General features: G+C 44.4%; 1 protein-coding gene across 3 annotated transcripts; it reads right to left on the minus strand.

Moving 5' to 3' along the window:
* Positions 1-151: 151 nt before the first annotated feature.
* Prune1 (prune exopolyphosphatase 1) lies at positions 152-25,683 on the minus strand. Of its 3 annotated transcripts, XM_048357980.1 has the most exons (8): positions 25,514-25,683; positions 15,350-15,442; positions 13,775-13,977; positions 10,460-10,644; positions 9,025-9,183; positions 7,334-7,428; positions 5,804-5,962; positions 152-995 (listed from the first exon to the last, which is right to left on the minus strand). In XM_048357980.1, exons 1-8 carry the CDS (start codon positions 25,550-25,552, stop codon positions 567-569), a joined length of 1,362 nt encoding a protein of 453 aa, XP_048213937.1. In that variant the 5' UTR covers positions 25,553-25,683; the 3' UTR covers positions 152-566. The 3 variants fall into 3 exon arrangements, with proteins under 3 accessions (XP_048213937.1, XP_048213938.1, XP_048213939.1); XM_048357981.1 differs by lacking the exon at positions 5,804-5,962; XM_048357982.1 differs by lacking the exons at positions 9,025-9,183; positions 10,460-10,644; positions 15,350-15,442; positions 25,514-25,683 and having other exon boundaries at positions 13,775-13,850.
* Positions 25,684-27,706: the final 2,023 nt, after the last annotated feature.

Consider the following 27,706-nt stretch of genomic DNA (forward strand, 5'->3'; position numbering starts at 1 on the left):
TCTGAATCCCCATCACCTCCTTGGGGCCAAAAGGAGAACTAAAGAGTTAAAAATCTAGTGAAGACTGAAAACAAATAAGAATTTTGGAAGCACACTCTTTTTAGTTCAACGTAGATATTCAATTGGATATTGAACATTTGAATGAAAAAACGAATAAATGCATTAATGGACACCAGCAACAAACACTGAATTCTATTACAGATACTGGTTCTGTTTACAATCCTTACTCAGGGCACTTTTGGGGTCTACATTCTTTTTGTCCCCTCTGTTAGGACAGTTGAGTGTATTGTAATGTATCCCTGGAAAATAGAGGAAAGTCAGTGCAGATTTAAATAATACAATTAAATAATAAAATTTGATTGATACAGATTGGAGGGAAAAGGCAGAAAGCCATTCTTAAAAGCAGCTGCTTTCCTTCCCTTCTTTCTCCTCACAGTTTTATAAGAACAGTACACTAGATCCTAGAGCAATAAAGACACCATCGCTGAACTTGCCAGATATCTCAAAACATGCACCAGAGGTGGGCTGAGCCCCCTCCCCTCCTTTTCTTGCCCTCCTCTCCCCAGTCACTTGCTTGATGGAGAGGCATTGGCAGACTGGGACAGCGAGATCTGACTGCACTTCTCGAAGACAGCCTCTGCAGAGAGCTTGGGCAGCCCCTGGTCCAGAGGGCACTCATCCACTAAGCTGTTCATGGGTGTGGGGGGCAGCGGAGGGTCTTCTTCATCTTGACTCAATCCAGAAATCAGGGTGCTACATGCCCTGTCCAATTCCTTGTCCATCTGTTCTCTGGACACGGGTGCTGTCTCGGGCTGTCCTGAAGGGATCTTCATGGAGTCAAAGTATGCTGACAGGGCTTCCTGGAGCAGAGGGAGAAGCTTCTTTCGAGAGACCTGTGTGTTGCCTTGAAGATAGGCTTGGAGGTTTGGGTGGGTGCTTGGGAGAGAGGTCAGCTTCAGGGCTGGGGAGTGCGAGCGCTCCAGGACTCCACAGATCTACAGAGGAGACAAGAAGGGGAAGCCATGCACAGTCTGGTGTAGCAGAGAACGGAGGCTTCTAAGCAAGAGGCTTCGACAGAGGAGCCAAGTTTCTAAGTTATCCAGACTTCAGTTTTAATGCTTGCAACAAAAGGACATCTCTAATATAGTCACTTAAACCATACATTTCATTTTAATAAGGAAATCTGAGCTCAGAATTATTATCTGGAGTGAGAGCATGTGGATGATAGAATATAAACCAGAACACAGGGCCCTCAGCTCTTTTTTTTTTTTTTTTGCCAGTCCTGAGGCTTGAACTCAGGGCCTGAGCACTGTCCCTGGCTTCTTTTTGCTCAAGGCCAGCACTCTACCACTTGAGCCACAGCACCACTTCTGCCTTTTTCTGTTTAAGTGGTGCTGTGGAATCAAACCCAAGGCTTCATGCATGCTAGCAAGCACTCTATCACTAAGCCACTTTCCCAGCCCCCTCAGCTCTTAATCTAGTGGGTTTTTTGTTTTGTGCTGATACTGGGGTTTGAACTCAGAGTCTGAGTGCTTGTCCTTTAGCTTTTCACTCAAAGCTGGTGCTCTACCACTTGAGCCTGTGGGGAAAAACAAACAAACAAACATCTTTTCTATCAAAGTAATTTGCTTCCTTTCTGTTAATCTTGGGATTAAGTGTTTTTTCTGAAGGGTTCCTGTTTTTGCCAGGGGGCTAATTAGCCCTTGTTCATTACATTCTTTTCCTCAGTACATTAATTAAAAACACCTGTTAGAAACTTCTTGCATTTTAACTATATCCTATTAAGCCACATCCTTTTGCAGATTGTGAACCTGAGCTCAGCCAAGGGTGGGAGGAGGGGGGGGCAGGGTGTGCTGGGTTAGGGCTAAAAATGGCACATCCTTCTGCAGAAGTAAACTTTGCCTTGCCAAGTAACTTTAGAGTTGGTATCCTTATCCCTATGTGCCACCCCAACGTCCCAAGCTATTTCTAATAAGCCACAGCTTTATCTCTAGCATTTTGGTAGATGGAGATGACTCTTACATACTTTCCTGACTTTGAACAGAAATTCTTATTTCAGCTCCCTGTGTAGCTAGGATTTTCAGGGGCCTGGCTCATGTCTATAATCCTAGCTATTTGTTTTCAAGTGTGTACCTGCTCTTGACTCTAACCTTAGCTTGGAACTAGCACCTATATAGAATGAATAGAATACAAGGCTGGATGCTGGTGGCTCACACCTGTAATTCTAGCTACTCCAGAGGCTGAGATCTGAAGATCATGGTTCAAAGCCAGCCCAGGCAAGAAAGTTAGCCACCATAAAACTGGAAATGGAGCTATGGTTCAAAGTGGCAGAGCACTAGCCTTCCTTGAGCAAAAAAGCTCAGGGACAGTCCCCAGGCCCTGAGTTCAGACCCCACGACGGACCCAAAAATATTATCTCATTTAAATGAGCTACAGAGGGGCTGGGAATATGGCCTAGTGGCAAGAGTGCTTGCCTCGTATACATGAAGCCCTGGGTTCGATTCCTCAACACCACATATATAGAAAACGGCCAGAGGGGCTGGGGATATAGCCTAGTGGCAAGAGTGCCTGCCTCGGATACACGAGGCCCTAGGTTCGATTCCCCAGCACCACATATACAGAAAACGGCCAGAAGTGGCGCTGTGGCTCAAGTGGCAGAGTGCTAGCCTTGAGCGGGAAGAAGCCAGGGACAGTGCTCAGGCCCTGAGTCCAAGGCCCAGGACTGGCCAAAAAAAAAAAAAAAAAAAAGAAAACGGCCAGAAGTGGTACTGTGGCTCAAGTGGTAGAGTGCTAGCCTTGAGCAAAAAGAAGCCAGGGACAGTGCTCAAGCCCTGAGTCCAAGCCCCAGGACTGGCAAAAAAAAAAAAAAAAAAAAAAGAAAAGATAAATGAGCTACAGAAGACCAGATTCTGGAAGGCAGGTAGTCTTCATGACATGATTAGGAAGAGCCAATATGTATTGAGTATTTATTCGGTACCCAGCAATGTACTTTATTTTATTAATTAAATTTTTTTTTTGCCAGTCCTGGGGCTTGAACTCAGGGCCTGAGCACTGTCCCTGGCTTCCTTTTGCTCAAGGCTAGCACTCTACCACATGAGCCACAGCCCCACTTCTGGCTTTTTCTATATATGTGGTGCTGAGGAATCGAACCTAGGGCTTCATGTATAGGAGGCAAGTACTCTACCACTAGACCACATTCCCAGCCCAGCAATATACTTTATACATGACATTAGGTTATAATGACCACCTCAACCTCATCAGTAGGGACTAGTTTGAATTCAAGTGAACTGATCTGCCATAGTTCAAAGGTAAGTAGGAAGGTATGTCTACTTGAATTATTTCATTTTATGTATTTTTTTGGTGCCAGTCCTGGGGCTTAGATTCAGGGCCTAAACACTGTTCCTTAACTTTTGTGCTCAAGGCCAGCGCTCTACCACTTGAGCCACAGCTATACTTCTGGCATTTTGGTGGTTAAATAGAGATAGGAACTTCACAGACTTTCCTGCTTGGGCTGGCTTCAAACCATGACCCTCAGATCTCAGCCTCCTGAGTAGCTAAGATTACAGTTGAGCCACCAACGCCTGGCTCTATCTGATTTTTCTAGTTTCTTTTTTAAAAATTAGTATTTATCAGTGGCAAAGTGCTTGCCTAGCAATTGCAACGTCCTGGGTTCGAGCCCCAGTACCAAAAAAAAAGGCAATAAAATTAGTATTTAGGGGCTGGGAATATGGCCTAGTGGCAAGGGTGCTTGCCTCATATACATAGAAGCCCTGGGTTCTATACCCCAGCACCATATATATAGAAAATGGCCAGAAGTGGCACTGTGGCTCAAGTGGTAGAGTGCTAGCTTTGAGCAAAAAGAAGCCAGGCCTGAGTCCAAGGTCCAGGACTGGCAAAAAAAAAAAAGTAAAAAAAAATAATATTTATTAGTTGTTCAAGGGGGTATTACTCTAACATATTCAAATTTTCTTACAATAAACCCTGATCAGTTTCACTCCATCATTCTTCTCACCCCCTTGAAACTATTTCAATGGGTTTGTGATTTTATTTATTTATTATTATTGGGGGGGGGTGGGAGGCTAGGACTTGAATTGAACTCAGAGCCTGGATGCTGTCCCTGAGCTCCTTTTTGATCAAAGCTAGGGCTCTACGAGTTAGCCACAACACCATTTCCAGCTTTTTCTGAGTAGTTTGTTGGAGTCTTGTGGCCTTTCCTGCCCAGGCTGGCTTCAGTGATCCTCAGATCTCAAGCCTCCTGAGAAGCAAGGATTCCAGGCTGAGCAGTCCTGGGGCTTGAACTCAGGGCCTGGGACTGTCCCTGAGCTTCTTTTGCTCAAGGTTAGCACTCTACCACTTGAGCCACAGCGCCACTTCTGACTTTTTCTGTGTATGTGGTACTGGGGAATTGAACCCAGAGCTTCATGCATGCTAGGCAAGCACTCTACCACTAAGCCACCTTCCTAGCCCTGATTTTATTTTTGGGAATAGGGTTTTGTTATATAGCTCAGACTTGCCTCAAACTCACTATCCTACTGCTTCTGCCGCTGGAGTGCTGGGATTATAGGTATGTTACCATATCCAGAACAATTTTTAGACCTAGTTCTTCCCACAATGTCAAAACTCTTTTATTGTGAATAAAATCATAGAGTCTTCCTGGAGCAAACAAAGGCAAACAGACAGGGCAGATAGACCTTTCCAGAGCACAAAGGACTATCTGGCTACATTTTATCTTTAGCCTTCCTCACGTGGTCAGAGCAACCCAAAGAGCTCCTAGACTGCCTGCCTTAAGTCCACCTAAGGACGAATCTTTAATCAAGAGTTAAAAAAGAAAAAGGGAGGAGTTAGGAGAGGTGAGCAGTGGAAGGCTAAGAAAGGAACAAACCTGGCCCTTTTATCCTTGTCCTATAGAGTTCATGCCATACAAATTAATCCAGGCATGTTGCATAGCAGAAAAAGTTTCTGTTTTTTTTTTTTGTTGTTTCTTTTGTTATTGTTCTCTATTTACACTTCTTGTGTTGCTGGGGATAATAAGCACATACCATGCTAGTTACTGGTTGATATGGGGAATACTGGGTCTCGAGAACTTTTTGCCCAGGCTGGCCTCAAAATGTGACATCCCAATCTCAGCCTCCCAACTGGAGACAGGAGTTACCGGGAGGGCCTTTTCTTGTGGTTCTGGGAATTGAACCCATGGCCTCACATATGGGAAGTTAAATGCTCTATTACTAAGCAACACCTCTAGTCCTCTCTTGTATCTATGTCAGAGCAACAGAAGAGAAAGAAAAGAACTGTTTTTCAGGGGTGGCAAATGGATGATTAAAACAAGAATTCTAACTCCTACATTTGTAACATTTCCTCCCAACCAAATTTCAAGTTCCTAATAGGCAGGAATTGTGTCTCTAATTTTGCTTAGCATCTCTTCTGATTAAGGATTTTCCCATGTGTAGAGTATGAAAAAAAAGCAGGTCCTAAAAGCAGGTCACAGAACCTCTGTATAAAGATGAAGACCAAGGGGCTAGGAATGTGGCTCTAGTGGTAGAGTGCTTGCCTTGCATGCATGAGCCCTGTGTTTGATTCCTCAGCACCACATATACAGAAAAAGCTGGAAGTGGTGCTGTGGCTCAACTGGTAGAGTGCTAGCCTTGAGTAGAAAGAAGCCAGGGACAGTGCTTAGGCCCTGAGTTCAAGCCCCAGGACTGGCCAAAAAAAAAAAAAAAAAGATGAGGACCAAGAAAAGGCCCTTACAGCACAGAGCTGCACCAGCCCTGTGGGGCCTCATGCTGGGGGAAGGATGAAGACTCACCGACATTCGAAGTGCCATATGAGGACAGAAAATAGCCAACTGCCGCACAGGCTCATTGTGAGCATTGAAAAAGATAGTCATGGCAACCAGGGCATCATAGCTGTGAGCCTGGCAGAAAGCACTAAGCTCTGTAAGAAGGTTGGATCGCTGCAGAAAAGCCTGGAAGGAAGAAATGGAGGGATAAAGGTTACAGCTGGACAATTCTTGCTATCACCAAGAAAAAAATCCTTATGAAGGGTTTCTGTACATGTTAACCTACAACTTGTGCTCTATTTAGAAGGTATCTAGTATTGTATTGTATTGGGAGACAGTATGATAGAATGGGGAAAATGCAGGCTTTGGATAAAACAGATTGGGTTTGAAAAAGCAGCTCTATTGTCTATTTGCTATATATGATCAAAGAGCTGAACTACTTCCTGAACCTAAAGTACTTCATTGATAAAGCATCAACATTTGCTTTAAGAATTAAACACTTGGGGCTGGGAATATGGCCTAGTGGCAAGAGTGCTTGCCTCATATACATGAGGCCCTGGGTTCAATTCCCCAGCACCACATATACAGAAAACGGCCAGAAGTGGCACTGTGGCTCAAGTGGCAGAGTGCTAGCCTTGAGCAAGAAGAAGCCAGGGACAGTGCTCAGGCCCTGAGTCCAAGGCCCAGGACTGGCCAAAAAAATAAAAAAGAAATAAAAAAGAATTAAAATACTTGTTGGTGCCTGTGGCTCACACCTGTAATACTAGCTATTCAGGAGACTGAGATCTGAGGATCCAGGCTCATCAGTTCAAAGCCAGCTCAGGCAGGAAAGTCTGAGACTCATCTCCAATTAACCACCAGAAAACTGAAAGTAATGCTGTAGCTCAAGTGGTAGAGGGCTAACCTTGAGCCGAAGAGCTCAGGACAGTGCCCACAGAGTTCAAGCCTCATGACTGACCACCCCCCCCCCAAAAAAAAAGCTCACATGTATCATCTTAGCTTATACTAAGGAGGCTGAAATCTGAGGATCATGGTCCAAAGCCAGCCAAGAAAAGTCTGTGATACTCTTCTCTCCAATTAACCACCAGAAAGCTGGAAGTGGTGCTGTGGCTCAAAGTGATAAAACACTAGCTTTGAGCAAAAAACTGCAGGGATTGCGCCCAAGTCCTGAGTTTAAGCTCTATGACTGACCAAGAAAAAAAAAAAAGATAAGGCTCATATTTTAGATCAAGTATACAGTCCTGTAACCACAGTGAGGCCTTTAGATTGTATTAGAAGCACAATGGAAAGGAAGTAAGGGGAAGTGATCGGATATGATCTAATTCACATCTTAAAAGGATTTATCTGGTTGCTGTGGGAGGAGTGATTTGTAGAGGTGCAAAAGAGGAGGTAGGGAAACTGAAACTAATATGCGGTGCAGTGAGAGATGACAGGCTGTAGGGTCATAGAGGAGATGACGGGTACAGAAGTATGCTAAAGCTAAACCGGGAATGGGGCAAGGTCACATTCATAGCTAAAGGTTTTTCCCTTCCACTCATACCCACAACTTGCTCTTACCTCCAAGTCCATGTATACTGCACTAATGGCCACTTTGGTGCCTTGTCTATAAATGGTCTTCTGGTCTTTTCTTAGCATTTGCTCAGTGGTCAGTCCTAGAAAATAGATGTGAGACAAGGAGTATGGGAAGAGACCCAGGTTGGGAAAAACAAGGAAAAAGAAAAATATTGCCTCTCTTTGATACAACAAAGGGGAGAGATAACTCAAAATGTCATTTTATAATGAGCTTATTAAATAATTGGGTCACAGTGGTTACCTTTAGATCAAGGGACTTTATACAGAAAGGTAAAAGGAAGGGGAGAGGCTTTTACCACTCCAGTTCCTTTGCTGTTTGTTCCTGTACTGCTGGGAATAACCTCAGGGCCTTCTGTATGCAGGCAGGTGCAGTACACTGAGCTATATCCCAACCCTAGTTTCTCCTTTTCTGTATTGCTTTAAATTTCTACAAGTATATGTATACTTTCCTTTCCTTCTACTTCTTTTAAATTAGCACATAAAAATACTACAAGGGGGTTTCATTGTCATTATTTCATATATTTGTACAGTATATATTGAATTGACCTATGGTACTGAAGTTTGAACTCAAGGCCTTATGCTTTTTAGTCAGGTACTCTAGCCCCGCACAGCATACTTTGAACATGCTCACTCCCTTATGTTCCCTAAGCCCCCATCCAACTTCTCCCTTTTCCAAATAGCATTTGGTAGGTTTCATTATGCTATATCCCGTATATGTACATATATATTTACTCATGCACCCATGCACGTGTGCGCACGCGCACAACACACACTCACACGTATGCACATAACCTACTTTGATCCTCTTCAATCCCATGTCATCTCCTTGCCTCTCCCCTAGAAAGTCCTCTCTCTTTTCCTTTTCATCTAAATAGGTTGTGGCTGGGTTGGAAAATGTTTATTTTTGTTCCCTTCATCTTTTGTATATTCGCATTACTATTTATTATAGTACTGGGGTTTGAACTTGGCTTCCTGGTTGCCAAGCAGGCAATCTACCGCCTGAGCCACACCTCTAGCTCTATATACTTACTCTAAATGTTTTTCTCTGCCTCTAACCAATTATATTGCTCCTCAGTATATCTTGTTTTTATTCTATATTCTTACATTTGGCTTAAACCCTGAGACTTTGCTTTAGGTAGGGTTTTGCTTTGTGGCCAAGGTAAGCTTCAAACTCAAAATCCTACCTAAGCCTGCTATGTGGTAGGATTTCAGGGGCACCTCACCATACTTTCTCATCCTACCCAAGAGCTGAGACAGAATAATCCATTAAATGATTCTTCAGTTAATGATCAGATCCATATGTTCATACTTCCCCTTCTCTCTGATATAAAGCTTAAGTCATTATGCATGCTCTAAAATTGTTTAGATGGCATTCAAGAATATATGGAATGGGCTGGGGATGTGGCTTAGTGGTAGAGTGTTTGCCTAGCATGCATGAGGCCCTGGGTTCAATTCCTCAGTATCACAAAAATAGAAAAAGCCAGAAGTGGGGCTATGGCTCAAGTGGTAGAGTGCTAGCCTAGCCTTAGCACAGAAAGGCTGAGGGACACGGCTCAGGCCCTGAGTTCAAGCCCAGAACTGGCACACACACACACACACACATAAATGTACAAAACAAAGTTTGTCCACCTGCCTATTCCTGTGAAAGATGGAGAATTTAGGTTGAGATTTTATACCTGAAACATCAAACTTTGCTTTCTGTAGGGATTCAAAGATATCCTCTCTCTTGGGAAGATCTGGAAAGAGAGCCTCCAACTTTTCCACATATTTTGTATCCTTCAGAGTTGCCTTTCCAATTTTAGGATCCATATTGACACAGTCCAGGATGATTGTTCCTAAGCAAGAAAGATGACAGAATTTTAATCCCATGATTGAAACACAACCATAGGACACATAAAACCTTTAAAGTAAGACACAATACAGAAGAGACTTCCAGGATAAACTCACTGAAAACAAAATGAGAAACTGCAACTGACTGACTCAGTACCCTGAGTGAAGAAGACCTCCCAAATCGAATGGAAAAGTAGGGAAATGGAGAAAAAGTGGAAAGGAAGCCTGAGAAGTGCTGGAAGATTTTGTAATGTCATCAAATATATCTTTCAGCAGGCCAAATCCCACCAAACAATTTTTTTGTTTTGTTTTTTTTGCCAGTCCTGTGCCTTGGACTCAGGGCCTGAGCACTGTCTCTGGCTTCTTTTTGCTCAAGGCTAGCACTCTACCACTTGAGCCACAGCGCCACTTCTGGCTTTTTCTGTTTATGTGGTGCTGAGGAAATCGAACCCAGGGCTTTGTGTATGCTAGGCAGGTACTCTACTACTAAGTCACATTCCCAGCCCCTCAATTCTCTTTTTTTTTTTTGGCCAGTCCTGGGCCTTGGACTCAGGGCCTGAGCATCATCCCAGGCTTCTTCCCGCTCAAGGCTAGCACTCTGCCACCTGAGCCACAGCGCCCCTTCTGGCCGTTTTCCATATATGTGGTGCTGGGGAATCGAACCGAGAGCTTCATGTGTAGGAGGGAAGCACTCTTGCCACTAGGCCATATTCCCAGACCCTCAATTCTCTTTTTTTAAAGTCCTTTTTTTTTTTTTGGCCAGTCCTGTGCCTTGAACTCAGGGCCTGAGCACTGTCCCTGGCTTCTTTTTGCTCTAGGCTAGCTAGCACTCTGCCACTTGAGCCACAGCACCACTTCTGGCCGTTTTCTATATATGTGGTGCTGAGGAATTGAACCCAGGGCTGCATTGCCATTAGGCCATATTCCCAGCCAATTCTCTTTTTTTGTAAGTGGAAAAATGAGAAAAAAGATTACGAGTCACTTAAGGACATGGCTGTCTCCTGGTGGAAGTGTACCAGAATCCAGACCCTGCCTCTTTGGCTAGTGGTCCTTCCATTAAATATTGCTATGGACAATAGGAAGCTTCAAGGTCTATTGCCTGTGCTTCCTTTACACTTTCTCCAACACACTCCTTAGGCCACTGAAGGCCTGTTTCCAATAGAATCCCACCATCTATGAGCTAAATGGCTTTGAGATCATACAGTTAGGCTGGAAGAGTCTAGACTTTTCTATTCTCCCTTCTTTGAAACCAATCCTCTCATGGCCCAAAGCCATATTTACCATGCAGAAGGACTGCAGTTTGCCTGTCCAAGATCTCTGGTGCCCCCTGCAGGATTCTCTCAGTCACCAGGGTGGCACAGGATCCCACCAGTTCCACTGAAACATGACAAGGAGGGCAGTGTTTCTGGTCAATGGGTCGATGGTCTAACACCTCTGCTACCGCCTCCTCCAGAGCTCTGTCACTCCTGTGAGGAGGGAGAGTAAAAGAGAAAGAAAAATAGGCAGGAGCACTTAGCTTCTTCTAGCCAATCTTTATCCACCTTCCCAATAAAGGCGGGTAAGATGTCTCAGGCAACCATGGAGACCTGGTCACATCTACCCTTCACACCTCCCCATTCTCATTGATGTTGGATGTGAAATGGTATTTAAACATGTTTTACTTTCCTTAGTGGTTCTTCCATTCCCATCAAATTCTCACTCATTCCCTCAAACCTCTCAATACTCAAATTCCATGCAGATCACCAAGTACTGGGTTTTCAGCCAAGCTGTTCATTTCAGCCCACTGCTACTGCATTGTTGGAGGCCCTCACTCTCTCTCATCTGGACTATATCAATAATCACTTAAGCAATCACCACTTCAGACTAAGGGTACTCTTAAACTGTCCTTCACAAAGTTTTCAATGATCATTGGTAAAAGCAAATGTCATTCTGTTAGGAATAAATATAATCAAATTTAACACCATCTAAACACTCTCCTTAAAATGGCCTTTAAGGCTTCTGTGATCTGCCCCTTGCCTATCTCCTTAGCCTAATCTTTTCCCATGTCCTACTTTCCCCTCTGATTTTATGCTTCAGCTGTGCAAAACAAATTCCAGTCCCCCTAAATCACTATGCTATTTCATGCCTGCCTGGCTTTGTTTCTATTAATTACTCCCTTGGCCTGGAATGCCTTTCTTAAACATCTCTCCTTCCATTTAGGCAGTGAACACCTAGAAAGCTTTTAAGACTGAGATCAAGGATCAATTCTGCCACAAAACCTCTCCTGATGCCTTCAATTCTCCTTTGGTATACTGAATCTACATCCTGTCCTCTACTTTCTGTTCCCTAGACTGACAGTTATCACTGGCCTCCAACATTCATTACAATAACATACTTGCCTGATGCTCTCTCCCTGACGGAAAGCTTCAGGAAAACAGACTTGTATCTTCATCCTCTCAGTTTACAATGAGTGAATTCCAAGATGCATGTTTACGCTTAGGGTACTCTATGTAATATTTTTCTTGCTCCAATCATAGTATACTTAAAGTAAAAGTATATACTTTAAAATTTGCAGAAAGTAGACCAACTTTTGCAACTCTTACACTCAAGTTGCTTTTAGGGAGCAGCTTTCCAGTCTTAGAAGTAGAATTAGAATTAGAGGTAGAGCCAGGCACTGGTGGCTCATCCCTGTAACTTTCACTATTAAGGAGGCATCTAAGATCTGAGGATCGGGCTGGGAATATGGCCTAGCGGTAGAGTGCTTGCCTCGTGTACATGAAGCCCTAGGTTCAATTCCTCAGCACCACATATATAGAAAAAAGCTGGAAGTGGAGCTGTGGCTCAAGAGGTAGAGTGCTAGCCTTGAGCAAAAAGAAGCCAGGGACAGTGCTCAGGCCCTGAGTCTATGCTCCAAGACTGGCAACACAAACAAAACAAATAAACTAAGATCTGAGGATCAAGGTTTGAAACCAGCCCAAGCAAGAAAGTCCATGAGACTCTTATCTCCAATAAACTACCAAAAAAGCTGGAAGTGGCACTGTGGCTCAAGTGATAGAGCACTAGCCTTCAGCAAAAGAAGCTCAGGGACAGTGCCCAGGCCATGAATTCAAGCCCTAGGACTGGCAAAAAAAGAATTAGAGGAAAGATTATTACAGATATGCACATTTGTAAATAAGATACTTCTAGAGTAATGTACTGTTCTAAAATCACAACAAGTTTATTTAGGAATAACTTTTGCTAGGCTTTTTTTCTTTTCCTTTTTTTTTTTTGCCAGTCCTGGGCCTTGGACTCAGAGCCTGAGCACTGTCCCTGGCTTCTTTTTGCTCAAAGCTAGCACTCTGCCACTTGAGCCACAGCGCCACTTCTGGCCATTTTCTGTATATGTGGTGCTGGGGAATTGAACCCAGGGCTTCATGTATATGAGGCAAGCACTCTTGCCACTAGGCCATATCCCCAGCCCTCTTTTTTTTTTTTGTTGCCAGTCCTGGAGCTTGAACTCAGGGCCTGGCACTATCCCTGAGCTTCTTTTTGTTTGTTTGTTTGGTTTTTTTGGCCAGTCCTGGGCCTGAGCACTGTCCCTGGCTTCCTTTTTGCTCAAGGCTAGCACTCAGCCACTTGAGCCACAGCGCCACTTCTGGCCATTTTCTATATATGTGGTGCTGGGGAATTGAACCCAGGGCTTCATGTATACGAGGCAAGCTTGCCACTAGGCCATATCCCCAGCCCCTCCCTGAGCTGCTTTTTCTCAAGACCAGTACTCTGCCACTTGAGCCACAATGCCACTTCCAGATTTTTCCTGTTCAAGTGGTACTCAGGAATCAAACCCAGGACTTTATGCATGTTAGGCAAGCACTCTACATCTCAGTCACATTCCTGGCCCCCTGAGCTTTTTAAATCAAGAGTCTCACAGACTTTCTTGCCCAGGCTGGCTTTCAGCTGCAACCCTCAGTTACCTCCTGAGTAGCTAGGGCTATAGGCATGAGTCACTGGCACCTGGCTTGCTAGGCCTTTTTTTTCTTTTTTCTTTTGCCAGTACCTAGGTTTGAATTCAAGGTCTTATTTGGCTTCTTTGCTCAGCTAGTACTACCACCTGAGCTATACCTGCAGCTGTACATTTTTGCTGCTTAATTGGAGATGGCGTCTCTAGGGTTTTTCTGCCTGAGTTGGCTTTGAACTTTGATCTGCTCGATCTCTGCCTCCTGGGTAGGTAGGATTATGGGCATGAGCCACCAATGCTCAAATAACTTAAAAAAATTAAAAATGGAATAATACTTTTCAAAGTTTCTATCACATAAATCTGCCACAAAAATCTTAAGATAAATACCACAGGAAGACTTAAATTACTGTGGGGATTTTCTTTAGTTTGCAAAACTAAATTTTTAATTATTTTTATTATTTGTCTTTAATTCCTTTTATTATGGTGTACAACTCTATGCCATAAACATACATATTAATACCAATTTCTTTTGATTTGAACATATTAAATATGAAGATATCATTCTAAATTAACCTGTGAGAGTCCTGAAAACAAAACTGCTTTATTCATCTCTTTGTATTTCATTTACCAAATTCCAATATGGTACACAGTAAGCATGAATGGAACTTCCATCTCCTTACTTGGGTAAGACATGATGGTCAACAAGGATGAGGGTGAGTTGGCCAGCCCGATGTAATGCGTGGAGGTCAATCTCATCCCGAAAAATCAAGACCGTCTCGGGAATGTGAACCTTCTGAAGAAAGAAGACATTGTCGCCTCGCAGAGGGAGCTCAGAACGTTTTATATTTAAAACTGGTATAAAGATTTCCTCAGCTTCAGCTGTCTGGATAATAAAATAAGAAGGAATCACAATGTTTTAGAATACACAGGAGGAAGTCACAAGCCTGGGCTGGTGAATATAGCTCAATTAACAAGACTACTGAGACCACAGGAAACATAATCTTGGGCAAGTTACCACCTTCTCCAAGTCACAATTACCCAGTCTATGAAAATGTAAGGATTGTTATTATTTTTTTTTTGGCTGGGAATTGAGGCCAATTAAGTATGGAGTTCATGCTAAGTATGGACTCCGACACTGACACTAAGCCTTCACTCTTGGTTCCAAAGGGATATCATGCCTCTTCCCTCTTACAGTAGCATGGGAAAGACCTAGTTATAGAAGTGCTGCTGCAGAGAAGGGATTAGCACTGCTTAAGAGCTAACCTGCAGCTGAGCACCCAAGGCTCATACCCATTATCCTAGCTACTCAGGAAGCTAAGATCTGAGGATCATGGTTCTAAACCAGAAAGGGCACTTTTATCTCCAATTAACCAGCAAAAAGCTAAAATTGAGGTGTAGCAACTAGTGAAGTGCCAGCCTTGATTTAAAAAAACAAAAACAAAAACAAGGGGCTGGGGATATGGCCTAGTGGCAAGAGTGCTTGCCTCATATACATGAGGCCCTGGGTTCGATTCCCCAGCACCACATATACAGAAAACGGCCAGAAGTGGTGCTGTGGCTCAAGTGGCAGAGTGCTAGCCTTGAGCAAAAAGAAGCCAGGGACAGTGCTCAGGCCCTGAGTCCAAGCCCCAGGACTGGCCAAAAAAACAAAAAAAAAAACAAAAACAAAAACAAAACTAAGTAAGGGGCTGAGAATGTGACTTAGCGGGAAAGTGCTTGCCTAGCATGCATGAAGCCCTGGGTTTGATTCTTCAGCACCAAATAAACAGAAAAAGCCAGAAGTGGTTCAAATGGTAGAGTGTTAGCCTTGAGCAAAAGGAAGCCAGGGACAGTGCTCCGGCCCTGAGTTCAAGCCCCAGGACGGGCCAAACAGCCCCAGTAAAGACACACACACACACACACACACACACACACACACACACACACACACACACACAAAAAGCTATCTTGACAGGAGAAATACAAAAATACATACTGGTTCACTGATTCCCACAGAAATTCAATCTTTTTGAATATAGCTTTATGACTTACAAATATCTCTCAAAACCTATCCATTTGGCCTGGGGCTGGGAATATGGCCTAGTGGCAAGAGTGCTTGCCTCATTTGGCCTTCACAGCAACACTGCAAAATAATGTCATTGCAGATGGTGACGTGAGATTCAGCAGTCAAGGAATTTGATTTACCCAGTGTTAAATGGCAGAGTTGGGTCTTGAACCCAAATCTGTTCATTCTAAGGGATTAGGTAGGTACTCACCTTTGTCATGTAAAGCGCCAGGGCAAGAGCAGATACCATGGAGTCCAAGTCACAGGCTTCATTTCCCAAGACAACATGTAGAGGGCGCGACTCCTGGAGAGGAGGAAAGGGAAACTGCCAAAGTGGTCTCACCATTTCCATTCACCTTGAACTCATGGGGCCTCCACACTCATCCTCTCAATGATCTTCACAGAGGAAGTGGGATAGTCTCACTGGTCCTCACTTCAGAGATGAGAGTGTTAGCAGCTAGGACCTCAGGGTTTTAGGGGCTTAGCTAAGCTTCATGTGTTCCATTTAGTTGGTAGAAAAGTGCTCTTTCCTTAGTCTCCTTGAATATTACCTTACAGGACAGTAAACAATGATCTGGTTTCTTATGCCTCTTTAGGTACTCAATAGCCAAAAGTACCACATGGGGAGTTGGTAAATTCAAGTCACATGCTTTAGCTATCAACTCTGGTTGTGTGCCCCAATTTACTACCTTCATTTTCAGACCAGGGATAACAATCCTTACATTTTAAGCAATTAGACTAGGCCAAGGGTCTTTAAAAATAAAGTTCAAGGGGGCTGGGGATATGGCCTAGTGGCAAGAGTGCTTGCCTCGTATACATGAGGCCCTGGGTTCAATTCCCCAGCACCACATATACAGAAAATGGCCAGAAGTGGTGCTGTGGCTCAAGTGGCAGAGTGCTAGCCTTGAGCAAAAAGAAGCCAGGGACAGTGCTCAGGCCCTGAGTCCAAGCCCCAGGACTGGCAAAAAAAAAAAAAGTTCAAGGGGGCTGGGGATATGGCCTAGTGGCAAGAGTGCTTGCCTCATATACATGAAGCCCTGGGTTCAATTCCCCAGCACCACATATAGAAAACGGCCAGAAGTGGCACTGTGGCTCAAGTGGCAGAGTGCTAGCCTTGAGCAAAAGGAAGCCAGGGACAGTGGCTATGGCCCTGAGTCCAAGGCCTAGGACTGGCCAAAAAAATAAAAAATAAAAATAAATAATAAAGTTCAAGGAAATGACACTGTGGCTCAAGTGCTAGAGCACTAGCCCTTAGCAAAAATAAAGTTCAAGGGCTGGGAATGTAGTTTAGTGCTAGAGCGCTTGCCTACCGTGCATGAAGCCATAGGTTTGTTTCCTCAGTAACACACAGAAAAAGCCGGAAGTGGCACTGTGGCTCCCGTGGTAAAGTGCTAGCCTTGAGCAAAAGAAGCTTATTATGGACAGTGCCAAAGCCCTGAGTTTAAGCCCCAGGACTGGCAAAAATAAATAAATACACAATGAATAAACAACTTTCAAGCCAAGTGCCAGTGGCTCATGCTTGTAATCCTAGCTACCCAGGAGGCTGAGATCTGAGGATGGGGTACGAAGCCAGTTTGGGCAGAAAAGTCCCCATAAGACTCTTATCTCCAAGAAGCCACTCAAAAAATGGAAGTGGAGTTGAGGCTCAATTGGTAGAGTACTAGCCTTGAGCACCAAGAGGCTCAGAGACTATGCCCAGGCTGAGTTCAAGCCCCACAACTGACAAAATTAAGTTCATAAGCTCTAATTCATTATATAGAAAAATTCTCCCATGAGACGTCTCAGTGATAGCCATATATAACCAAGTACCTCACACAACTCAAGAAACAGATTCAGATTACAGCAACTGTTGCTGCTAATGGAACTTTTATTTTTAAAGCTTTGGAAGTCCAGCTGCTGGTAAGAAGATGGAGGGGAAAGCTGCTATTATTAACCTCTCATCTTAGTCTTTTCTTTTCTTTTTTGAGAATGGATCTTAGTATGCAGCCCATGCTGGCCTCAAACTCACAATTCTCCGGAGTGTTGGGATTACAGCATAACAACCATAACATCCAAATATGACCAGACTTAAAGCACATTTAGACTACATGCCCATAACAGAGGCAGACGTTTGCTTTGTTTTTAAACATTTTGAGTATGCCAGACATTATTTTTTAAATTTTATGTGCATTAACAAATCATACTAATCATTTAATCCTCAAACCTAACATGGCAGGTACTTTAAGAATTATTTGACCAGGTGTGCATGGCTCATGTTTGTAATCCCAGCTACTCAGAATGCTGAGAAGTGAGGATCACAGTTTGATGCCAGGCTGGGAGGCTCATTTCCAATTAACTAACAAAAAGTCAGAAGTGGAGCTATGGCTTAAGTGGTAGAGTCTTGAGTGAACAAACTAAAGGACAGCATTCAGGCCCTGAGCTCAAGCCCTAGTACCAGCATCACAAACATGCAAAAGAAATAAATAACTTGATGAAAAAGGAGAGTCTAGAATACTGTCTACTCTGTATAGATCATCTTTACCACTTCCCCTACTGAAAAGCCAGGGAAGGAAAAGGGACAGTTTTGGATTTCCAGTGGTATAAATTACCCTATTTAGTTACAGATAGACTTCTTGTTTTTTTCTATTATTTATTCTGGTGGGCTTGATATCAGAGAATCATGCTTGTTTGTCTGTTGTCCTACCACTTCAGACATGCCTCCAACCTTGAAGCTCTTTTGGGTGTGCAGGTCCTGGGACCTAAACTCAGGGCCTGGGTGCTATCTCTGAGCTTCTTTTGCTCAAGGCTAGCACTCTACCACTTAAGCCACATCACCACTTCTGGTCTTTTCTGTATATGTGGTACTGAGCAATCAAACTCAGGGCTTCCAGCATGCTAGGCAAGCACCCTATCACTAAGCCACATTCCCAGCCCCCAGCCCAGTTTTTCAAAGATGAAGTCTTAACAGACTTTTCTGCCTGCAGGCCACAAATCACAATCACAAAATATTTTTTAGCCATAAAGGAATGAAATTCTGTCATTTGCAGCAACATGGACTGAACTATAGAATAGTATGTTATGTGAAAACAGGCATAAAAAGTGAAATATCACACATTTTCACATGTGGAAGCTAAAAAAAATGATCTCAAAGAAGTAGAGCAGAAAAGTAGTTACCAGAGCCTGAGGAAAGAGCAGAGAAGATGTTTAGTAAGCACCCTTGTCCTTTATCTTTCTAGTGTCCTATAACACAGTACCTATACTATAGTTGACAATGACTGAATATTCCAAAATAGCCAGTACAGAGAATTTTGCATGTTCCCAACACACAGTGATAGGCTGGGGTGTGTTGCTTCCTTATATATAAGGTGTGTTTAGCATATACTACAAGGCCCTGGGTTCAATGCCTATCCGCTACACACATATACATAAAAAAATGTCAGGTTCTCTAATGCTAGCTTCTCAGGAAGCTGAGATTTGAAGATCTCAAGCCAGCCTCAGCTGAAAAGCTGAGAGGCAGAAAAGCCCTTGGGATTCCATCTGAATTATCCAACAAAAATGCTGATTAGAGGCATGGCTCAAGAAGTAGAACAAAAGCCCTGGAGGGAAGGAGTAGGAATACTGATCCAGAACATGAGTTCAAGCTCTTGTCTACACATACACATACATACACACAGATACATACACAATACACATGTCACATGATTTGATCAATGCACGTTATACATATGTATCAGAACTATATCAATATGTACAATTACTTTATCTTGGTTATTATGTCTATAGCATGGAAGCTCACGGATACTGGGGAAGGGTAAAATTTTCAACACTATTTTCCAAAGCAAAGAGAACTCTGTGCACAAGATCTCAGTCTTATAGTAATTCCTCTGACTTACAACTCCTAATCCTCATACCAGAAAAGGCCCCATTGTTTCCTAGATACCAAACACTGTGGACCACATACCAGATGGCTGTGGACCAAAGTGACAGCAAAACACTTGAAATAGCTGGCTGTGGATAATCTGCTCACTGAGGCAAGAAGGGGCATCCTGTGTTCTCTAGACAGGGAGCTATAGAAACACAGGGGAACCACATGGCCCCGTCTAGGGAGAAAAAAGGTAAAAGGAACAGAAAAGGCAGAACAAGGTAGAGAAACTATTGCTGTGTTCATGGAGGCTCTCAAAAAAAAAAACTTTTTCAAAATTTTAATATGAGTGCTTCTTTAAGCCAGGTGCTGGTGGCTCAGGCCTGTAATTCTAGCTACTCAGGAGGCTGAGAGCTGAAGATCAGAGTTCAAAGCCAGTCTAGGCAGGATAGTCTGTGAGACCCTTATCTCCAACAAACTACTCAGAAAAAGCCCAAAGTGGCACTGTGGCTCCAGAAGTAGACTACTAAGAAACTTAGAGATAGTCACCAGGTCCTGAGTTCAAGATCCAGGACTGCATGAGCGCACACACACGCACGTGCACATGCGCACGCGCACGCGCACACAAAGGATGCTGCATCATTGCATATGGTAGTTGAATCAGGATCTGTCAGATTCACGGCATGAAAAGTAGGCAAAGGAAAGCAGAAATTAGGGATCAATACAACTTCATAGCTCTGAGGTGAGGAGAGAAGATCTCTAGAACAAAATGAACAAGTAATTAACTCTTGTGCTAAGCCAAGACTAGATGAGATCAGCAAACAAAAGGAACAAATAAAAACAGAAGGCTCAGATTTGTAGCAAATCTTGGCAGAGGGGTGTGTGGTGTGGTGTGGTGTGGTGTATGACTTAGGGAGGTGGTAGCACTCTTTCCCGAAGTCAGCACCCACCGTTACCCTGGCCTGACTGGACTATTCCACCCCCAAACCCTGATATGCACATTCCACTCTGTCCTTTCTTTATACTGTTTGTTCTCTGAAAGCAGTAGGCCCAGTACTTAAAAAGCTGAACCCCCAGAGTTGCTTTTTACTGCTTTTTATATTAGAAAATGAGGCCGAATGCTGGTGGCTCATGCCTGTAATCCTAGTTACTCTGGAGGCTGAGATGTGAGGATCAGGGTTTGAAGCCAGCCCAGGCAGGAAAGTCCATGAGACTCATGTCTAATTAGCCACTAAAAAGCCACAAGTAGAGCTTTGGCTCAAGCACCAGCCTTGAATGAAAAGGCTAAGGTACAGCACCAAGGCCCTGAGTTCAAGCCCTAGTACTGGCACAAAAAAGAAAAAATAAATGGAGTTAACATGAACTAATTTCATGAAGTTGTTAGGAGGATTAAATGAGATAACATCAAGTGCCTATTCTGTAAACAGTAATGACTTATTCTCTTCCATCTTCTCTCTCTTCTCCTTCACATTCACTCTAGTTCTACCTAAAAGCACCCTTTCTCTGTAAAGTCTTCCTTACCACCCAGGCCAGAGCAATCCTCTTCCAATCAATCAACCTCCAGCTGCCAGCAGTTATGGTTCTCAGATAGAACCTAACTTCTACCTTAAGGGGCTCACTATAATTCATGGCTGTGCATTCTAATCCCTAACCCTTTATGAGCTATGGGACTATCTGTTTTGAACTTGGGCTACATTCTCTGAATTCAGACTATATCCTTTGAACTCAAGAGAGGTGGTTGTATTTGGTAGGCTAGTGTTCTACAGCTTGAGCCACATCTCCAGACCCAGGCCATCTTTCCCCTCCCCCCAGGTGAAAACACAGGCCAAACAGCCTCAGTTTTCTAACCATCAGAGGAAGAGCTCAGGGGAAATACAGCTATACTTAGTAGCATGAGGAAACCTGAGCTGCCAATGGAAGAAATGCAATCCAAGAGCCACAAGTAAATATAAACTTTTTTTTCTTTCAAAAGACCTCTACTGGTTAAAATGCTACTTATGCTGATGTTTTCTTTGTGGCCTCAGTGGGGGTTGGAAGTTTAGGGCTGGCAAACTAAACCACTGAAGCTGAATAGGTAACTAACTACTCTATAAAATAGTTAATGAGAGAGGAGGGTTAAAAAAAAAAAAAAAAAGAGGCAAAGATGGGAAAACTCAGGAAAAAATGGACCCATAGTGAAAAAGAAATTTCTAAGGGCAGCCAGCCACTCCTGCCTAATGTCTGAGACAAGTACACGATTCCTTATCCAAAGGCTCCTTAGAACCACTGACCTGGATGATCAGCTCAACAAGAACAGAGCCCACCTTGAAGAAAGGTGGCTTCTAGACATGAAGCGATCAATCACCTGGAAGAAGATATTAAGTAGGAGAGTGGGTGGGGGGAGGGGGAGAGAGAAAGAGAAAGAAAGAGAGCGTGCACACGCGTGTGCGCATGCGTGCACGGGCATGCATACCATTGAGGTTTAAATTCAGGGCCTCTTGCTTGCTAGGGTAGTGCTGCGCTATCACTTGAGCCAGGCCTCAAGCCTGACTTTTCTGATGGTTATTTTGGAGATAGGGGTCTCAAGGGCTTTTCTGCCCAAGCTGGCTTTGATCCAAAATCTCTAAATCTCAGCCTCCTGAATAGCTAAGATTATAGGAGTAAACCACAGGTATTTGACTCGGCCTCATACTTTTTTTTGGTGCCAATCTTGGGCCTTGAAGTCAGAGCCTGGGCAGTGTCCTCCAGCTTCTTTTGCTCAAGGTTAGTGCTCTACTACTTGAGCCACAGCTCTACTTCTGGCTTGCTCACTCTTCTTTCCTTCCTTCTTTCCTCTTTTGTTCATTTTGTTGTTGTTGTTGTTGTTTTGCCAGTCCTGAGGCTTGAACTCAGGGCCTGCACACTGTCCCTGGCTTCTTTTTGCTCAAGGCTAGAGCTCTACCACTTGAGCCACAGCGCCACTTCTGGCTTTTTCTGTATATGTGGTACTGAGGAATCGAACCCAGGGCTTCATGCATCTAGGCAAGCACTCTACCACTAGGCCACATTCCCAGCCCCACTCATTCTTTTTTTGTAGTTTATTAGAGATACAAGTCTCACAGACTTTTCTGCCCAGGCTGGCTTCAAACCTTAGCCTCCTGAGTACCTAAAGTATAGGCATGAGACACCAGCACCTGGATTAAGCCTTAAACTTCTCATCATCCTGCGTCAGGCTCACCCTCCCAAGAGTGCTGGAATTACAGACATGTGCCATCAGGCCTGGCTAAATAATATTTCCTCTAAATGGAACATCTTATACTGTGACAGAGGCTATAGAAAATGTCTGATATCGGGCTGGGAATATGGCCTAGTGGCAAGGGTGCTTGCCTCATATACATGAAGCCCTGGTTCGATTCCCCAGCACCACACATATAGAAAACAGCCAGAAGTGGCGCTGTGGCTCAAGTGGCAGAGCACTACCCTTGAGCAAAAAGAAGCCAGGGACAGTACTCAGGCCCTGTGTCCAAGGCCCAGGTCTCGCAAAAAAGAAAGAAAGAAAAAAAAAAAAAAAGAAAATGTCTGATATCACATGCTAATAATATGGTATTGCCAGAGATATGGCTGGATTATCAGGTGTGTCTATCTTGTGCAAAAGTCAGACATTAACAATACTCAAAACGTTATAAACGGTTATTTAACAGCAACATTCAAATGAATGGTATATTTATCTAAATTTATCTCTCTACACCAGTAACATAACATAGTAGGATGGACTTGGGAACAATCAGGCCAAAACCCCTTTTTCATTTTATCTTTTCATATTTAATATTTCCCTATGCACATTTACTACTTCCTATAATATGAAGCAATTCAAATGGTTGGCATGCACTGGTATATACTGCAATCAGTTTACCTGCTAACAGCCCTAGAGTCAATTTCCTTCTTTACCCAAGTCCTGGCAAGACTGTGTGGTGACCAGTGTTCTAACTCACCTTAAGGAGTTCACAAGTTTAGAAATGAACATTTGCATCTAACTCTTTGGGGATTAAAAAAGGCAGAGAAGAGCAGGGTGATGACGGCTCATGCCTGTAATCCTAGTTATTCAGGAGGCTGAGATCTGAGAATCATGGTTCAAACAAAGCCAGCTCAGGCAGGAAAGTCCTTGAGACTCTTATCTCCAATAAACTACTCAGAAAAAAGCTGGAAGTGGAGCTGTGGCTCACATGGTAGAGTACTAGCTTTGAACACAAAGATGTTCAAGCACAGCATCCAGGCCCTGAGTTCAAGGCCCAAGGCAGGCAGGCAGGCAGGCAGGCAGGAAGAAAGGAAGGAAGGAAGGAAGGAAGGAAGGAAGGAAGGAAGGAAGGAAGGAAGGAAGGAAGGAAGGAAGGAAAAAGAGAGGGTAAGTAACCAACACTACAGGGAAAACCAAATCTTTTCCAACTTTATAATACCATAGAGAAAGAAGGGGCTGGGGACTACAGAGGTGAGGAACTAGAAAGTTGATAACAACAAATGCTTTTTAGTGAGGTTTCAGGTCCAAGGGCTCTCGACCATATGGTGGGAATGTTACTTGGGAGAAAATTCCAGCTGTTTTAACCATAGAATAGTGCCATAAAAACTCAACAACAATACCCTTTTTCAGCTGAACTCCAATGAGTTCCAAGAAAGTAACCAAAAAAGAAGTGGAGTGTTGGTGCTTACATGTATCATCCTAGCTACTCAGGAGGCTGTGATCTGGAAGATCAAGGTTTGATGGCAGCTAAGGCAGAAAAGGGTGGAAACATCCCTGAGATGCCATCTCAATAATAATGACGACAACAACAACAACCAGTTTAAAGCCCAGCCTGGAGGTATGGCTCAAGTGGTGGAGTGCCAGCCGAGCAAGCAAGCATAAGGCCCCGAATTCAAACCTTTATAGGGAGGAAAAGAAAGGGGGGGGGTGGTTGGAGGCATGGCTCAGTTGGTACAGCACTAGCCAATGAACAAAAGTAGCAGGTCTGACTGAAAGAAAAAGAGAAAGGAAGGAAGGAAGGAAGAAAAGAAGGAAGGAAGGAAGGAAGGAAGGAAGGAAGGAAGGAAGGAAGGAAGCTACGTTGAAGACACACAAGCACTTGGGAGGTTGAAGCATGTATTTGAAGACTTTCATGGTTACTCAGGAAGGCCTTGCCTTAAGAAAAAGAAAAGAAAAAGAATGAGAAAGAAGGAAAAAAAGGGGCTGGGGATATGGCCTAGTGGCAAGAGCGCTTGCCTCGCATATATGAAGCCCTGGGTTCGATTCCCCAGCACCACATATACAGAAAATGGCCAGAAGTGGCGCTGTGACTCCAGTGGCAGAGTGCTAGCCTTGAGCAAAAAGAAGCCAGGGACAGTGCTCAGGCCCTGAGTCCAAGGCCCAGGACTGGCAAAAAAAAAAAAAAAAAGGAAAAAAAGGCTCCAAATTGTCCTATGTATTAAAACTTCCCATAAATTTTTCACAAAGAAAACTTTGGCATAATTGGTGTTAAAACTGAACCTTATCCCAGTAAGAGAACAAAAATCCAATAAAGGAATTGGGTGACTTTTAGGATTTGTTAAAGATCAGAACTTTCAGGTAGAGGAATTTGTAGACCTCAGAGTTTGGTTAGAAATGTTTTTCTGGGACTCAAACCCTCCAGCCTCCGAAGTGCTAGGATTACAGGCGGAGACCACCACACCCAGATAAGATATTCTAAAAGGAAGACTGTCAGCCATCTGTCTAGGTTTCTTAGGGACAGTGTAACTCAAAATAGGGGGAGCAGGAAGACCTAAATTCTCACTGGCTAGCTTTGTGCTGCTAACAGAGAATAGCAGCCCACTGCTGCACGACCAATCAGCAGGGTGGTGTGATTCCAACCCGCTAAGCACCCAAAAACATGCTACAAAACATTCAGGTGTTTTTATTTCAAACACATTGTGCTTATCCTTACCAGGAGGGGGTAGGGATTTTTATGTAATTTGTGAGCCTTAAGGCCAAGAAGAAATCTGGAAGCAAAGGAATGCAGGTTGTGGGTCAACTCATAATGCCTTGCATATATGTCTGGCTAAAAATACACAGACTCAAAGTGACCCCGCGCGACCACCTTTAATATCTAGAAAAGAGTTCGGCCACCACAGAGAAACCGCCATTTAGAGCAAGTAAAGCCTTGCACCTAGGTATTGTCCACACCTTCGAAGTTCCCCTACGGACCAGCGGGCTAAGCCAAGCCTGGGGAGCAGATCACCGAAAGAGGGGCGAGAGGGAAATGGAAAAAGCACACCCTGCAGGGCCAGCCTAGAGGCGGCCAGGCTCCAATCCTCCACGGGGAACTTACCCAGGCGACGGCGAGCCGAGACTCAAAGCCCCATTCGTTCTCGGTCAGACCCCAAAGGCGGGGACCGAGCAGCCGCCTCCCGCCCGTACAACCCCACAAGCCTGATCAGACCCAGGCCCCTTTCCCACAAGTCGGTGACCTCTCCACATCGCCTGTCTGGGCTTCACCGGATCCCCACCTCTTCTCCGTCCTTCCCGGACCCCCAGGCTCCCATTCCTCACTACCACAGACAGGGGTCCGTTACCTGCAGAGAAGCTCGACAACCCTGCAGGTAGGCCTCCATTGTGAAGCACAAGGCGTGCTGCCGCCCCTCGCCGAAGACAGGGTACCCGGCGAACACACCCCGCCCAGGACTCAGGGGCCAGAGGCGAGCCAGGAGGCGGGTCTCGAACCCGCCATACAGCGATTCGGCCGCCGACCTCAGGGGGAAGTACGTAAACCGATGCTCCCGGAGTCGGACACCGCCCACCCCCAGCGGCGGAGGCGGAGTTCTGCGCCCAGAGGCTCATGGGACCCCACCCAGAAAACGAGAGGGGCGGGGGTTGCGTGGCGCGTGGCACTCTGGGAGACGTAGTTCAGAAGTTCCAAAACGCCCCATTCAATTGAGGGCGGGACAGTTTTCTGAAAGCTTTGGCACATACTTGCACATGTGTGTCACGGTAACCTTCCTAGGTGGTATCCGAACTTTCTCAGAAGGGCTAAGTATATAGTCTTTCCACATATTACAACGTGCATCAGTTGACATTTTATTAATTTATTGAGACGTTGTCTTGCTGTGTAGTCTAGGCTGTCCTCAAACGCAGGACCTTCCTGAGATTATAGATGTGGGTCACCATGCACGTGCTGATTGACATCTTAAATTACAACATGGAAAAATAGTTTTCCATCTTCCTCCTTTGAATTCTTCCCTTTACCAAACTGACCCATTCCCACAAAATGTTGTGGTTGTCCATGCTAGAAAGATATCAGAATATTATTTTGCTCCTGTACTTTACCTACAGTTTAACTCTTGGTTTTTCTTTACATCTCCGTTGTTTGTCTTCTTCTTCAGTCTCCACAAATACCTCCTCATTCCATTCTTAGGCTGTTATAACCCTGAGTCTGCTTCCTGACTCCCTATTCCAATTCATCTTTCCTGCCAGGGTTGCTTAAAATCTTATCCTGTGGCAGCTGTGTAAACAGAATGTGGAGGGCCCTCCAGAATGCAGAGAGCTAGGAGCCAGGTTCTGGTGGCTCATACCTGTAATCCCAGCTACTCAGGAGGCTAAAATCTGAGGATTACTATTCCAAGCCTGAGAAAGTCTGTGAGACTCTCCTCTCCAATTAAACACCAAAAAGCCAGAGTGAGCTGTAACTCCAGTGGTAGAGCACCAGCCTTAAGCAAAATAGCTAAGGAACAGCACTTCGGCTCTAAATTAAAGCCCCTGTACCAATACCCACACACATACACATACACACATACCAGAATGTAGAGCTAGGTTTCAACTTTCCTTAGCTGCCACTTTCCAGCCCTAAGATAGTGCAGAGTAATGAAGAAGAAAAAAGTCTCTTTGTCATCAAATGTATCAAATGTCCCCTCATTTATTAATCGATTCCTTCATTTCCTACCACTAGCTTCCTATCAGCTTATCCTGTTCCCCCCCCCCCCACCCCTAAGCTGGAAGCTGAGAAAGAGGCTGAATATGGAATCGGAGTTAGGGGCCTTGAATCTCCCCCTTGCTCTGATGGTTCTCTCCCTACAGTGTTCTCTTCTGAGATTCTGGCTTCCTTCCACACCTTCTTCTGTGTACACTGGGTGCCCAAACCCAACCAGTTTCATTTCTAGACTTCATTTTTTTTTTTAAACATTGGAAAGGAGCCTTCTGGAAGTCTCCAGAAACACAAATTTTTTTTAAAAGCATGAGTAAATAGGCAAGTATGCTCTGTGACCCAGGTGTTTTAGATCCAGAGCAAAGGGCTGTGGGGTGAAGGGAGAAAGGCCTGCCACCATGCTGCCGCTGTCCAGCCCTGCCCCTCCCCGCCCTGCAAGGGCACTTGCTCTTCCCTCTTCTCGCCAGAGAGGCACAAGCGCTCCGTCCCTTCCACCGCCGGAGGAGGGAAGAGAAAGGGTCTGTTGTTTTTCTCTGCTTGTTTCTCTCTCTCTCTGCGGATCACCAGGCTGCTGACCGGGTCAGAAGGCCCTCATGGAACTCCTCCAGTGCTGGGTAGGCCCCTTCTCTTCTAAGGAGCTTGTCTTTGATTAATTTGTCTTTGTCCCGATGGGAAAAAGAAAGAGAAGGGTGAGAAGAAGAAGAAAAGAAGAAGAACCACAAACTTCCTTTGAAAACCAGGGTGTGTGGTCCGGGCCTGGAGCCCCAGCGCTGTCGGTAGCCTCTGCCACTCAGGAATTCTGAAGGCGCTGGGAACCACGGGGAGCACCGGGTCCCCCTCCCCGACC

Source organism: Perognathus longimembris, chromosome 11 (genome assembly GCF_023159225.1).
Source record: "Perognathus longimembris pacificus isolate PPM17 chromosome 11, ASM2315922v1, whole genome shotgun sequence".
In the NCBI taxonomy this organism is placed as follows: Eukaryota; Metazoa; Chordata; class Mammalia; order Rodentia; family Heteromyidae; genus Perognathus; species Perognathus longimembris.